The sequence below is a fragment of the Suncus etruscus genome, chromosome 17 (assembly GCF_024139225.1).
Source record: "Suncus etruscus isolate mSunEtr1 chromosome 17, mSunEtr1.pri.cur, whole genome shotgun sequence".
Classification (NCBI taxonomy): Eukaryota; Metazoa; Chordata; class Mammalia; order Eulipotyphla; family Soricidae; genus Suncus; species Suncus etruscus.
The window spans coordinates 57,038,199-57,053,212 of record NC_064864.1 but is presented as its reverse complement, the minus strand read 5'-3'; the positions used below and the strand labels follow the sequence as shown (position 1 = coordinate 57,053,212).

General features: G+C 37.2%; 1 protein-coding gene across 2 annotated transcripts in view; it reads right to left on the bottom strand.

Annotated features, from left to right (window-relative positions):
* SHOC2 (SHOC2 leucine rich repeat scaffold protein) overlaps positions 1-15,014 on the bottom strand; it is a 73,399-nt gene that overhangs the window by 24,517 nt on the left and 33,868 nt on the right. For both annotated transcript variants that reach the window (XM_049790784.1, XM_049790785.1), the window contains 2 exons: positions 13,906-14,848; positions 2,940-3,077 (listed from right to left, as the gene is read on the bottom strand). In XM_049790784.1, coding sequence (XP_049646741.1) covers positions 2,940-3,077; positions 13,906-14,608 — 841 coding nt within the window. In that variant the 5' untranslated portion in view covers positions 14,609-14,848. The remainder of the gene's footprint in view (positions 1-2,939; positions 3,078-13,905; positions 14,849-15,014) is intronic.

The window sequence follows — 15,014 nt, the reverse complement described above, 5'->3', positions numbered from 1 at the left end:
TTTTATTCATTAATCACACTCTGAAGACTTACTTCATTATTCATACTTTTGAAGACTTGATGAGAGAATAAAACTATATTCCAACTAAGTCACTGTTTTGTGAATTGCTCTTCAACAAATTAAAGGGAAGCTATCAATAACTGAAACTATTGGAATTTGTATTAAGACCATCTAAGTGTCCAAATTTCTTACTAAACCCTAACCTGCTATACATCAAAAAATAAGAGAAGGATGAAAATTTTTAATAAAATTTTTTTTTTTGTTTTTTTTTTTTTAATATTAAACGAGCCGTCCTCGGGGGAAAACGACCACCAAACGCCGCGCCAGGGCGCGGGTAAGGTCAGTGAGGAAAGCCCAGTTCGACGCAGGAAAGCACAGCGCCAGGGAACGGGAAGCGACACCACCAGCTCGGCCTCGGGCACCTGACGGACGACCTGGAGCGCTCCAGGGGCACCACCGAAGACCGGGTGGAAGCGCGGCAACGGAGCAACACCGGGCGGCCCCCCCTAACATCTCTGCCGCGGAGGCGGGGGAGCCGGCTCGAGAAGACCACCACGCGAGGGCTGTCTGCTGCGTCAGAGGGACCCCGGCCCTCAGCGGAGAGCGGGGTCCGGCCGGATTCCGCACCCCTGCGCCCACCTACGACACACCCGGTGCGGGGAGAAGCGCGGGGTCCCATTCGCCATGAATGTCCGTCCCTCGTCTGGCGCGGCTTAGGCCCGGCTCAGGAGAGCGCGACACCACCACATCGATCAATAAAATGGTTTTTAATAATAACTACTATGTATATATCTGGGGCTATTTTCTGGCCACACTAGCTGTGCTCAGGGCTTACTCCTGGCTTTGTGCTCAAGTATCACTCCTCACAGAAGTTGGGGTACCACATGAAATACTGGGGATTGAACCCAGGTCAGCCGTGTGCAAGAGAGTACCTCTTGTATTACCGTATCTCTCTAGCCCTACAATATTATTTTTTTAAACTTCAATAAGATTACTTAATTCAACTTGCCAATAAAGTTATAGTCTATTTGGAGGTCAAATAAATAGCCTCAAATTTTACTTTAATAACTAGGCAAAGAGAAAATATATCTCAGCAAATGAAAACTAAAGATCAAAGTAAATATCAATTAAAAATACCTAGAAAGTTGGGTATTTTGTGTTTTGTTTTGTTTTGTTTTTTGTGGGGGGCAGCACATTCATCGACGCTTGGGCATTACTCCTAGCTCTATGTTCAAAAGCTGCTCCTGGCAAGCTCAGGGAACCAAATGGGATGCTGGGAATCAAACCAGGGTCTGTCCCAGGTCGGCTGAATGGAAGGCAATGCCCTACTGCTGTACTGTCTCTTTGACCCTGACTTTACTTAGTTTCTTAATCCAGTTTTGTTCTAGATTTTTCTATTTTCACTACATATACTTGGTCTTTGAATATTTTCACTAAATTATGTAGCATTTTATATTAAATTTTATTTGACAAAAAAATTTAAGAAATATATTTTTGTTCCCTTTTGCATTCTGATGTTTTCTAGGCACGGTATAATAAAAATTCTATGCTCTTTTAAATTATAGGTAATATTTGGCAATTTTAATAGATGTTAAAGGGGTAAAAGCAATAATAACTCAACCTACTAAATCATATAGCTGACTATATGTGAACTTGTTAAAATATCATTATAAATATTAATAGAAGAATTAACTTCGTGCTGTAGACCATCTTGCATTTCAGAGATATAGCTAAACCTAGTTACCTTCAATAATCTGTTGCCATCATAATTAGTATTATGATATAGAGGTTTATGCTCTTTCAAGAAACGGGCAGACAGGCATTTAAGCAAATCTCTTAAAAATAAATAAAAGCTCAAAATAAAAGCCTGAAGACTAACAAAATAGATAATAATAAAGAATAAATAATAACCTGGCCATAACTGGACTGGGAACCAGAAAGCAGCAAAACAGAAATTCACTGGAAAGACTTTTGTTCTAATAACACTTCCCAAGTAAGAAGACAGAGCTGAAATATTAAGACACATTCTGCCCATAATCAAGATCTAGGGCCCTTCTGGATGTGATATCTAGTAACTAAATTATCTGTGGTGCTACAGTGCTGTACCATAGTAATACAGGTGAATTACTGTGTAAATACAGCTTGCTTTCGCATCACTGAGGGCACCATAAAATCTTAGGTTTTAGAATAGGATGTATTCAAGTAGTATTAATGTAGTGTTAGTATCTGACAGGAGAATAAGAAGTACATCTGGAAAAAAAAATAACACCATCACCAAAAATTACGATTAAGAACAAACACTTCTAATAAATAAAAATTATAATTCTATCATATCAATAATTAATTTTTTCAATCCCTTTACTGCATATATATATATATATGTGTGTGTGGACATTTAGAAAGAAACAAAATCTACAAACATAGGACAGTAAACTCAACTTTTTATAATTTGATTTAAGTCTTCTAGTCATATTTTGCACTTTGAGATTTCAAGATCTTTCTTCTTATAGTTCCTCTATATAATAAGCAATCAAATCTTTGAAGTGTACTGCTGAGATCTTACTTGGTCAAAAAAAAAAAGGCAAAATTTTATTTTTCTGAGTACTTTGCATCAACAAAGGGACCATACCCTATATAAAAACATGTAAACAAAACAAAAATTCACTCATTCTGTAATTTAAGCACAGAGTAATAAGAAAAAATATTCATGTAAATCAATATTTTGTCTTCTTTATGAGACAAGTAAGCTCATTTCCAGAAAACCTAATTCTTTTCATTACCAGGAAATTAAAAAAAATGTGATTTTAAATATCATCTTTTAGAAATGTTGCTTCTCTGACAAAATTAAATTTTAGTCTTATTTTTATTATCAAAATAAATTAGAAAGTCTTTTCAATGTATAAGTACCATACATAAGTACTGTCTTTCTATTTTCATACCTATAGTATCTGGGAGGTCCAACAGCTCATTATGCTGCAAGTCAAGGTTGGTTATCTGTATGCAGTTTCCAATCTCCTTTGGAAGGTGTTCAAGTTGATTGTGAGCTACATCCAGAGTAATGAGGTTACACAATTCACCTGTAAATTGCCAAATAAAAAATTAGTATTCAAAAAATTATGTACAAAGCTTAATTTTATATAATTATGTTTCTTTCTCAGAATAGAAATACAAAATATAAAATCACTTGTTTCTTTCTCAGAAAGGAATACAAAATTTAAAAACAATTACAGAAAATAATATCTTACAAAAATGTTCAGCTTAAATGATTACCAACAGTATTATTATGTAGGAGGGTCACACCTGGCTCCACGCTCAGAAATCGCTCCTGGAAGGTTCAGGGTACCAAATGGGATGCCAGAATTCGAACCACCGTCCCCCTGCATGCAAGGCAAACACCCTATGCTATCTCTCCGGCAAAAATATTATTTTTAAATTACCAACTTAACGATTTAACTCTATATCTGTATATTTCATGCTTTACAATGATCTTAGATTCTTTAATCAAATTCAACACAATATTAACAGATGTAACTTGAGATCAATTTGAGAAACACCTCAAAATATATATGCCCTCTAATAGATATATATTCTCAAGTTACAGGGTTATAATTTTAAATTTTTGCTTATCAATGTAGCAGTTGACCAAAAATAAAAGAAAAGAAAGTATATTTCTCCATTAATCTTCAAAAGAACATGAGCTGCTGAATCTCATGTAGACCATTCCATGCTGAAAACTCTGAGGCCTTCTCAGAATGGAAACAGACAAATGAATGCATAGCACCCACAGCTACACCAACAAGTTCCAATACAGAAATGACCCAGCTCCACAACTGAACCTCATCAAATCATCAAATTGTTACAGTTACAGAGCTCATGGAACACAAGGCCACAAACTGGCCATCACAGCTCAAATTCATAGTAGTAGGCAGCCCAGTAAATCAGATGGGAAAGTTATGTAGAAGACCATAAATCTCAGAATGAGCAAAAACAATAGCACAGAAAGCAAAACTTGGGGCCAGAGCAATCGCACAACTGAGGGCATCATAAAATCTTAGGCTTTAGAATAGGATGCATTCAAGTAGTATTAATCTAGTGTTAGTATCTGGCAGGAGAATAAGAAGCACATCAGGAAAAAAATAACACCATCACCAAAAATTATGATTTAATTTGTTAAGAAAAAACATTTTTCATAAGTAAAACTTATTGCACATGGTCGAATGAAAATTGACCCAGGTTCGATTCTTGGCATCCCATATGGTCCACCGAGCCTGCCAGGAGCAATTTCTGAGCACAGGGCCAGGAGTAACCCCTGAGCATTGAAGGGTGTGGCCCCCAACCCTAGCCCGCAAAATAAAAAAGAAAAGAAAAGTTCAACTAGCACCAACCAATCCAGCAAACCTGCAGGCAATGACTTTAGTAAGACCATTGTGAGATATAATAATAATCACAAGTTGGCTTTGTTGATCTAAATTTTGATAGTTCTTCTTGTGTTGTAACAAGCAATATGATATAAATTCATCTGTGCCTGCTAATGAGGCACATCTGAGGATTAGTTGGGAAAATGGAGATACTGATGGAGGGAAGATTTACACTGGTGTTGGGATTGGTGTTGGAACATTTAATGCCTGAAGCAACTGTATTATGAACAACTTGGTAAATCACGGTGCTAATAAAATTTTTTTTAATTAAAAAAATGAAAATTTGGGGCCGGAGAGATAGCACAGCAGTAAGGCACTTGCCTTGCATGTGGTCGACCCAGGAAGGGCCCTGTTAGATTCTCGGCATCCCATATGGTCGCCCAGCCTACCAGGGGCGATTTCTGAGTGCAGAGCCAGGAGTAACCTCTGAGCGCGGCTGGATGTGGCCCAAAAACCAATCAACCAATCAATAAATAAAGTTTAAAAAAACAAAATGTATTTCTTCTTATTCTGAATGAAAAGATTATTTTGGCAACTTAGAGTAATCTTGGAGTTCTTGTTTTGAAAACCTTTAACAATGGCTTTTATTATTTTCCAATTTTTTTCCTTTAAGGTGAAATATGATGAAAACATAAGACAAAGTTCATAAACTCTGAAAAATGAACATGGCAGCATATTATTAAGCTATGCATATTAAGCCTATAAACACAGAAAAGAGAAATAAAGTGAATTCCATCAAAATTCATTACTTTTGAACATCAAAATACCTTGTTAACAGTGAAAAGACAATCTACAAAGAGTAAAAATTATTTGCAAATACATATTTATTATGAATATAAAAAGAACTACAATTCAACAATAACAAAAACAAAAATAGGCAAAGAATAAACTGGTTAAATGAATGACAGTAATGTTAAAAGTGGCAAGAAAACTCGTATTTATTTAAAATTTTTTTATTTAAAATGTATTTATTTCAAATGTTATTTGAAAGTGAGCTTATTAATTAAATACATACTATATCAGTAGGTTAACTATGCATACACAGAAACAAAAATTTTAAAGAAGCATAAAATATGGAAAAAAGAGAGAAAACTGAAAACTAATTCAACTACATAAATACTTCATATGTGAGTAATTAAATGAATCAAGTAAAAGGAGATGACAGTCGGACTGAAATGACAGCACTGCAATAGGGCATTTGCCTTGCATGCAGCCGACTTGGGACAGACCGGGGTTCTATCCCCAGCATCCCATATGGTCCCCCAAGAAAGTATATTAGAGTAGATTTTTAAAAAAAGGGATAATATAAGGACAGGTAGCTTAACATGAAAGAAGAAAAACAATGTTACTACTGATCCAAAGAAAGCTGAAATAGCTATATTAATTTAAAAATAATTAGGAACATAGAACTACATAACAAATGTAGCAATTCTCTAAGACACTATAATGCTTAAGGTATTTATGCCTGATTTCTTCTGTATCATGTACATCCCAGTTTTCAACCTGTGGTCAATGATTCTGGTGGTCCTCAACACCTGGAGCCTGAGTAGCACTGTATCTGCAAGCCTCTAACATTGAAATACTCGCTGGGAGGCCTCCAAGCCCTGTGACAGGTCCAAAAAATAAATATAAAAATTTAACCTGGGCCTGAGCAATAGTACAGCAGGTAGGGCACGTGACTTGCATGCAGCCAAACGGGAACTGACACATGACAATATAATATTTAAAACTAAGACAGGTTTTTAAGAAGCAAAACATAACCATCTAAACTCAATTAAGTTTTGACTTGTGACATCAGAACAAAGTAACCAAATTATTTTGACTATATATTCTCCCCCAAAAATATACTCCAGAAAGACAAAGTCCATAAATAATATTTATACTAAAATACTGGAGGAGAGCCCATACCTGACAGTGTCAGAGCTTACTCCTGCAGGTTTCTCTCTCCCTCACCCACTTCTCATCTTCTCCTCCTGATGGTACTCAGGGGTTACTCCTGGCAGGCTTGGGACCAAATAGTAAGCCAGGCATTGAACCTGAATTGGCTGTTTGCAAGGCAAATGCCCTACCTACTGTGCTATGGCCCCAGCCCCCTCCCTTGCCTTTTCTCCCTTTTTCAATCTACTCGCCATCTCTAAATAAAATATTTTATTTGGCAAAATTTTTTTCACTAAGCATTTTTGAGGTTTCTTCTGTCGAATAAAAAGATTTAATAGCTGTAACCACACCCACAAATGCAGTTGCCAAGTTCCAACCGGCCAGCTCCATAGACTCACTTTTCTCAAACAAGATGTAAACCAAACTATGAAAGGTTGTGACTACATCAGCCAATGCAACACAAAGCTGGCCATCTCAGGAGGAAAGGGTGGGCCAAACCCCTACTCTACCAGAGCCAGGCTTGCTGCCTCCATCACCCACAATCACCATTTCCCCAACGGCCTACCTCATCACTAACTCACTATGATTCCTTGCGGGGACGCTGAATTAACCACACTTCAGTACACTGGTTATTGGGCTAATATCACCAGGGCTTTTTTGGAGCGAGTGTGGGCACCTCTCCCATATCTTCCTTCTACCAGAAAAGCCTAGAAACTGTAACCACATCCACAAATGCAATCACCATGTTTGAAGCAGGCCTTCTTCCAGGAGGCCCTCTAGCTGAAATATATATATCCTTAAATTTCATAGTATCATAGCTTTGAATTTCTTGGACAACTTCATTTGTTTAATGCTGTCATCCCTAAAGGAACACCCCAATTTAACAAACTGGATATATATAACAACAAGCTTACTAAACATTCTGCCTTTATATCAATGACTTTATTGGTGATACAATAATTTTCACAAATGAGCTCACTACTGTACTTTTGCATCTTTCTTTTTCTTAACATGGTCTCCCATTTTATTTTTATTTCCATTTTTCCCAATAACTTTGCTTTCATTTATCTGGAAACATGTATAATGATCAACTATGTGATGTATTTTCTTTAAATAAAATATAGAATTAAATAAGCATTAAGAAGCTTATCATATACTATTTCCATAAAAATCTATTTTTAAAACTAACCCAAAATTTTCTATATTATGCAATCAACAAAACATCTTCTTTAGAAGGGTAACGAGTAGCCTGAGTAACATTCATAACTTCCTAAGCATCTCTTTTTTTAATAATAATATCTTTATTTAAGCACCATGATTACAAACATGTTTGCAGTTGGGTTTCAGTCATAAAAAAGAACACCCCCTCTTCACCAATGCAAAATTCCCACCACCAATGCTCCCCCTTTCCCCTCCTCCCCTGCCTGTATTTGAGACAGGCATTCTATTTCTCTCACTCAGTACCATTGTCATGATAGTTGTTAGTGTAGTTATTTCTCTAACAGCTTCTTGACCATATTCAAGTTACTAGAAACATTAGAAAATTCTGACTATGATAAACTGTACTAGAAAACACTGTCATAAGAAGAGCCTATGTTACTGTTTACAAGAAATAAGATCCTGGGGCCTGAGCAGTGGTGCAGTGGTAGGGCGTTTGCCTTACACACGGCTGACCTAGGATGGACCACAGTTCAATCCCTAGCATCCCATATAGTCCCCCAAGCCAGGAGCAATTTCTGAGCGCATAGCCAGAAGTAACCCTTGAACATCACCAGTGTGGCCCAAGGGAGGGAGGGAGGGAGGGAGGGAGGGAGGGAAGGAGGGAGGGAAGGAAGGGAGGGAGGGAAGGAGGGAAGGAAGGAAGGGAGGGAGGGAAGGAGGGAAGGAAGGAAGGAAGGAAGGAAGGAAGGAAGGAAGGAAGGAAGGAAGGAAGGAAGGAAGGAAGGAAGGAAGGAAGGAAGGAAGGAAGGAAGGAAGGAAGGAAGGAAGGAAGGAAGGAAGGAAGGAAGGAAGGAAGGAAGGAAGGAAAAAGGAAAAGGAAAAGAAAAAAAGAAAAAGAAAAGAAATAAGATCTTTTTGTTTTATTTTGTTTTGTTTTGGGCCACACCCAGTGACGCTCAGGGGTTACTCCTGACAATATGCTCAGAAGTCGCTCCCGGCTTGGGGACCATATGGGATGCCAGGGGATGGAACCAAGGTCCGTTCTAGGCTAGCGCTGGCAAGGCAGACACCTTACTTCTAGTGCCACCACGCCGGCCCCAGAAATAAGATCTTAAGCATTCAAGCAGTTCATGAAATAGTTTCACACCGCTTATTATTTTAAGCTCTGTGCAGTTAAACATGTCTCAAACATATACATAAAAAAACATGGTTTAGCATGTCATCTAAATATTACAAACACAAAACAAGATATAAATTCCATTTCAAGTAGGTCTAAAGGGCAATAACCAAAATGTTAACAATGACTGGTCCCTAACTGGGTTTAAAAGTTGTTTTTATATTTTACTTTGTACATTGTTCCTTCACTGCTCCATGACAAAGCACTTTTTGACTCATAAACAAGAAGTTTCCTGTTGATGGACCATTTATATCTATTCAGTGAAAATGAATGCATTATGCTATCCTATTGATGATATAAGCCATTTAACACTATGTGATGCTCTGACTCAAAATTCATATTAAGAACTTTTTTATTTTAAATTTGATTTTGCATATAGATATGCTTACAGAGATGGGCATAAACTTAATTCATTCATTCTACAAATGTTTTATTAAGCATCTACCTAGTGTTACATTCTCTTCTTAGGACTAAATAATGGCAAAATTCCTGCCTTGTAACTTATAAGGCAACATTAATATATTATCATCAATGAAGTATTAAATATTAAAGGAAACAAAGCACAGGGCCGAAAAGATAGCTTCGAGGTAAGGTGTTTGCCTTGCATGCAGAAGGATAATGGTTCGAATCCCAGCATCCCATACGGTCCCCCGACCCTGCCAGGAGCGATTTCTGAGCATAGAGCCAGGAGTAATCCCTGAGCACTGCCAGGTGTGACCCAAAAAAAACAATAAAAGGAGAAAATAGTCAAAGTATGTGGGGCCAGAGAGACAGTACAGGGGTTAATTAAGGTATTTATACTGCATGTGGTCAACACTGGTTGATCTCCACCACTATATTTGGTCCCTGACCACAGAGCAAGAAATAAAGCCCAGCACCAGTGGGTATGGCTCAAACCTGTGTTCCCTTATGGTGACCCCCCCCCCCCAAACACACACACACACACAACCAAAACAAGAACAGTAAAAGCATATGAGAGGGAAATGTAAGACTAGAGGTGATTACGGAAAGATAGCCCTGATGAAATAAGCATTTGAGAATAGATGAGCGGAGCAATGTGGAATACTTTAGAAGAGTATTCAGACTGAGTGAAAAGCAAGTACAAATCTCTAAGTCTTAGCAAGGGAGTATTTCAAAACATGAGACTGATGTGGCTGTAATAAAATAAGTAGAATGTGGTAGGAAATCAAGTAAGCAGGAACAGAAATCATTTGGGTCTTACAGGCTAAGGTTTGACAAAGGAGTTACTAAATGAGAACTATATGGGTTGTTACAACAGTTTTAATCTAAAAGAAAAACTACACAGAAAGTATGAAGAATAACAAATACTCCCACACCCCCTTCCCAAAATATTCATTATTCCTAACATGGTACATTTGTAGAAGTTAAAAAAAAATCTATCAACACATTGTTAACTAAAGTTCATAGTTTGTACTATCACACATGCTTTGTGTTCTCTATTTCTATCTGCTTGGCTAAATTCACAATCTCACACTACCAAGAATAGTTTTGCTACTACAGAGTTCAATTGAGTTTCACCTATATATTCATCCCTTTCTCCCTCTCCCAGAGCCCCTGATTATCACTGATCTTTTATTTTTGCCTTTTCCAGAACATCATGTGACATATAATTTTACTTCTTTTGGATTAGGTACAAAACTGTATAAAAGAACATTAGAGACAGAGACTTTTTTTTTGAGAATGCTCAATTCAGGGTCAAATTGTGAATGTGTCTCAGTTGGTAGAGGACAAGTTAAGTCTTGCATATAAAAGATCCCGTGTTGAAATTCTCCCATGCCACATGCTCCTAGCACTGCTGCATTGTCTGGTTTTTGTTTTTGTGTTGTTTTTTTTTTTTTTGGGGGGGGGGGGTTGGGTCAGGGGTTACTGCTGGATCTGCGCTCAGAAATCGTGCCTGGCAAGCACAAAGGACCATATGAAATGCCAGGATTCGAACCACCGTTCATCCTGGATTGGCTGTGTGCAAAGCAAATGCCCTCCCGCTGTGTTATCCCTCCAGCCCTGTCTGGTCTTAATGACCCCAGAGTCTCACCAGATGTGGCCTATGCAACAGTAGTGAAAAATTTTTTTAAATGCTTAATTCCAAAAAGGCATGAAATGAAGAAAAGGGAGTTAAAAAATGGTAGAAATAGTTAGATGGTATATTTTAACTCAAGAGTTTCGGGGCCGGAGAGATAGCATGGAGGTAAGGCGTTTGCCTTTCATGCAGGAGGTCATCGGTTCGAATCCCGGCGTCCCATATGGTCCCCCGTGCCTGCCAGGAACAATTTCTGAGCCTGGAGCCAGGAATAATCCCTGAGCACTGCCGGGTGTGACCCAAAAACCACAAAAAAAAAAAAAAAAAAAAAGAGTTTAAAGGTAAATGAAAAGGCCTCAATCCCTCAATTAAATATTATTGGGATAAAAATATAACTGTCTTAAAGAAAATATTATAAATATATAAGAGGAAAAAATAAATGCATGAAAAGGAGACAACTAAAGGAACTGTAATGAATATTTCACATGCTGAGCTCTGAATTGGATCTCTAGTTCCCTGGCACTACATGGTCCCCTGAGCATTGCTAGGTATAGTTTTAAAACAACAAATCTAAATAAACCTTGCAAACACCAATCAATATCACATAAAGCAGAATTTAGAAAAAAAAATATACTATAGGGCTGGGGAGATAGTACTAGGAGTAAAGTGCTTACCTTGCACATGTATAACCCAGGTTCAATTCCCAGTATCTATATGGTCCCTAGAGCACTGCCAGGAGTAATTCCTAAAGGCAGATGTGGCTCCCAAGCCAAAAAAAAATTTTTTTAAATCAGGTATATTATCAAAAATAGATATTTTGTAATGTGACTTACCTCATAAAAAGAACCTAAGTATATATACAACTAATAAAATTTCAAAAAATAAACAAAAATAATAGCACAAATAAAGACAAATCTACTATTATAGTTGAATAAATTTCAATACTCATTTCTAGTTATTGAAAAATGAGAAAATCAATGGGGATATAGAAGAAATGAACACATTATCAACCAACTTGAATTACAAAAATCAATAGTGGAACACAATATATATTCTTTCTAAATCAATAGAGACCACTTACCAAAGAAAATACCTGAGTAACAATGGAAATATAACATCAAAATTTGTTAAAATAATTTCCTTTCTGATATCCTGCTTAGATAAAATAACATTTATGAAGTTATACTATAAAAAATTACAACACAAATTTTAATGATACCATTCTCAGCAGGAAGGTGCACCTTAAAAAACTCAATGAAAGGGGCCAGAGAGATAGCATGGAGGTAGGGCATTTGCCTTATATGCAGGAGGACGGTGGTTCGAATCCCGGCATTCCATATGGTCCCCTGAGCCTGCCAGGAGCGATTTCTGAGCAAAGAGCCAGAGTAACCCCTGGCACTGCCAGGTGTGACCCAAAAACAAAACAAAACAAAATAAACTCAATGAGAGGCTGGAAAGAGTAGAGAGAGCTGGGCTCTGCTTTGCTCACAGCTGCCCCAAGTTGGAGCCCCAGTATCCCTTAAAGTTCTCTGAGCCTGCCAGGAACGATTGCTGAGTGCAGAGCCATGATTATTCCTCAAGCACTTCTGGGCATCACTCAACAATTAAAACCTAAACTGCTTATTCTCAAGCTAAATTTAAAATATCTTAAAAAAAAGTACAGCAATGAGGGTGCTTGCTTTGCAAGTAGCCAACCCAGCTTTGATCTACAGCATCCTGCATGGTTCTCTGAGCCCTGCCAGAAGTAATTTCTGAGCATGCAGAGTATGGGCCCCCTAAAGTCAAAATAAAGCAAAAATAGCCCACTTTTGAAATAATACGTCTCTACAAAACTGAGAGCCAAAAACCAGTTTGCTTTAAACCCACTATAAATCCAATGCTCAAAGCAACAATATATTTAATTTTTATTCAGAATTTGCCCTCACAGAGAAATCTTTCCCGAGTTTCATTACTCAACTAATATGTATATATACATATACATTATAGTTTGCATTTATATAAAACTTTTACAGTTTCTCAGAATTATCAATATTCTAAATGCTTCAAATTTTCTATTTAAAATAAATAGTATGGCAGATAAGGTGCTTGTCTTGCATGTGTCTGACCTAAAGTTCCATGCCCAGCATAAGTTCCCTGAGTCTACCATGAGTGATGCCTGACTGCAGAGCCTTGGGCATAGACAGGTTTGGCCCTAAAACAAATATATAAAAATAAAAACCAATAATTAACATTTCCTTTGTGTCAGTACAATTTAATTTTATATAAAGACTAAATGAACACCAAAATGCAATGTTGTATTAATTATAATCAACTTTTCTTAAACTTTTCTGTATTCTTTTTGTTGGTTGGTTGGTTGGTTTTTGGACCAACCAGGTTCCAAAAACACCCAGGGGTTACTCCTAGCTATGCGCTCAGAAATCGCTCCTGGCTTGGGAGACCATATGGGATGCCGGGAGATTGAACTAAGGTCCATCCTGGGTCAGCCGCATGCAAGGCAAATGGCCTACCTCTGCGCTATCACTCTGGCCCCGTATTTTTGTTTTTAATAAGTATGAAAGGACTTTCAAAATGAATGTTTTCAAATTTCTTATGCTATTACTCTTCTGTCAAATCTTATATGATAAACCAGAAAGATGTAACTTTAATTTTTAATTAAAAAATGAGAAATATAGCTTTAATGTATCTAATGTATTTTCTTACTTAAATGATTTTAAAAATTGGTGGAAACTGGGGCCTGAGTGATAGAACAGCAGGTAGGGCATATGCCTTACACGTGGCTGACCTGGCATCTCATTTGATCCTGCCAGTAGTGATTTCTGAGTACAGAGGCCAGGGGCCTGAGCCACTGGGTGTGGCCCAAAAATAACAATAACCACCACAAAAATCAGTGACACACTTCTTTTTTTTTCTTTCTAGTGACACAACTTCTAAATTAAGGCAAAGATCTTTATTCAGTTCCAGATGTACCTTTCTCCAACTAGGCTTATACAGCAAAGGTCCAAATATGCCGATATACTATTTTACACTACTTAGCCTATAAAATAATCTCAAACATAAATTACTGCTGAAACTGAATAATTAAAGTACAAAGAAAAAATATTAGAAACTAGCTACTTTTAACTATCAGGAACCTTCTGACAAAGCGCTCAACAAAATTATTTAGCATAGTAAGTACTACAAATAATTAATAATAATAATAATAATCATAATAATAATAATCCACGGCTTCTTACCAATTTCAGCAGGTAGTTGTTTGATTTTGTTCTCTCGAATGCTAAGCGTGCTGAGTTTTGACAGGTTTTTGATGTCCTTCTCCACAGTAGTTATACGATTAAAGCGAAGGTAAAGAGTGGTGAGAGAATCTAGCCTATATACCACTGAAGGAATTTCTCTCAGTTTATTATGCCTTAAATCAAGCATTCGCAGCTTCTTCAAGTTATCAAGAGAATCAGGCAAACTGGTAAGCGAATTTTCACTTAAAGCCAGTGTCATGAGATTTACTAGACAGCCCACTTCTGCTGGCAGGGACTGCAATTTGTTGCTATATAAATAAAGTTCTGTTAATTGAGTCAACTCTTTGATTGATGATGGCAATATGTGTATAGACCTCTTGGATAAATCCAAACGCATTGAATTCTCTTCCCGGCATTTGTTGAGCTCTTTAATTACCTCTGCATTACTAGATTTCTTTCTAGTTCCAGGTGCTGGATTTGGCCGTTTGATCGTATTGTCCACAGAAAAAGCAACCCCTGGTTGGATAGCACTTGAGTCCTTCTTACCGTCTTTGGCATCTTTCCCTTTGGTCTTAGGTTCTTTTTCTTTGCTCTCTTTCCCAAAACCACCAGAGGCTTTGGCCTCCTTTTCTCTTTCCTTGGCTGAGGGTACTTTGGGATCTTTTTCTTTAGAGTCTTTTTCTTTTCCTAAGCTACTACTCATGATGACTCAAGCGTGGGCAAAAACTACATGAACTCTTTTTATTTTACTTGCCAACAAGTGCAATTCAGAGATGAAAAGACAAAGATCCTATACAATCAAAAAACTGCTGGCTTGAAGAAATAATCACCATGGAGTAACAGCCATCTGTTACATGTTGGATCTAAAAGCACCGTGCCCATTTCTGATAACTCATTCCAAATGGTAAAATGATGCTGGTCAGTCAATTATTCATTCAAATTCCTGAAAATAATAAAGAAAAATAAATTACTTTAGAGCACATAAAGTAAATAAAAAATAATCTGTAAATTTTACAATTTCTAAATCCACTGAAAACTATAAAATTATTGAGGCAAGTTTTATCTTCAAGGAATCTGCAACCTATTAGAAAGAGGTGAATAAATTACAT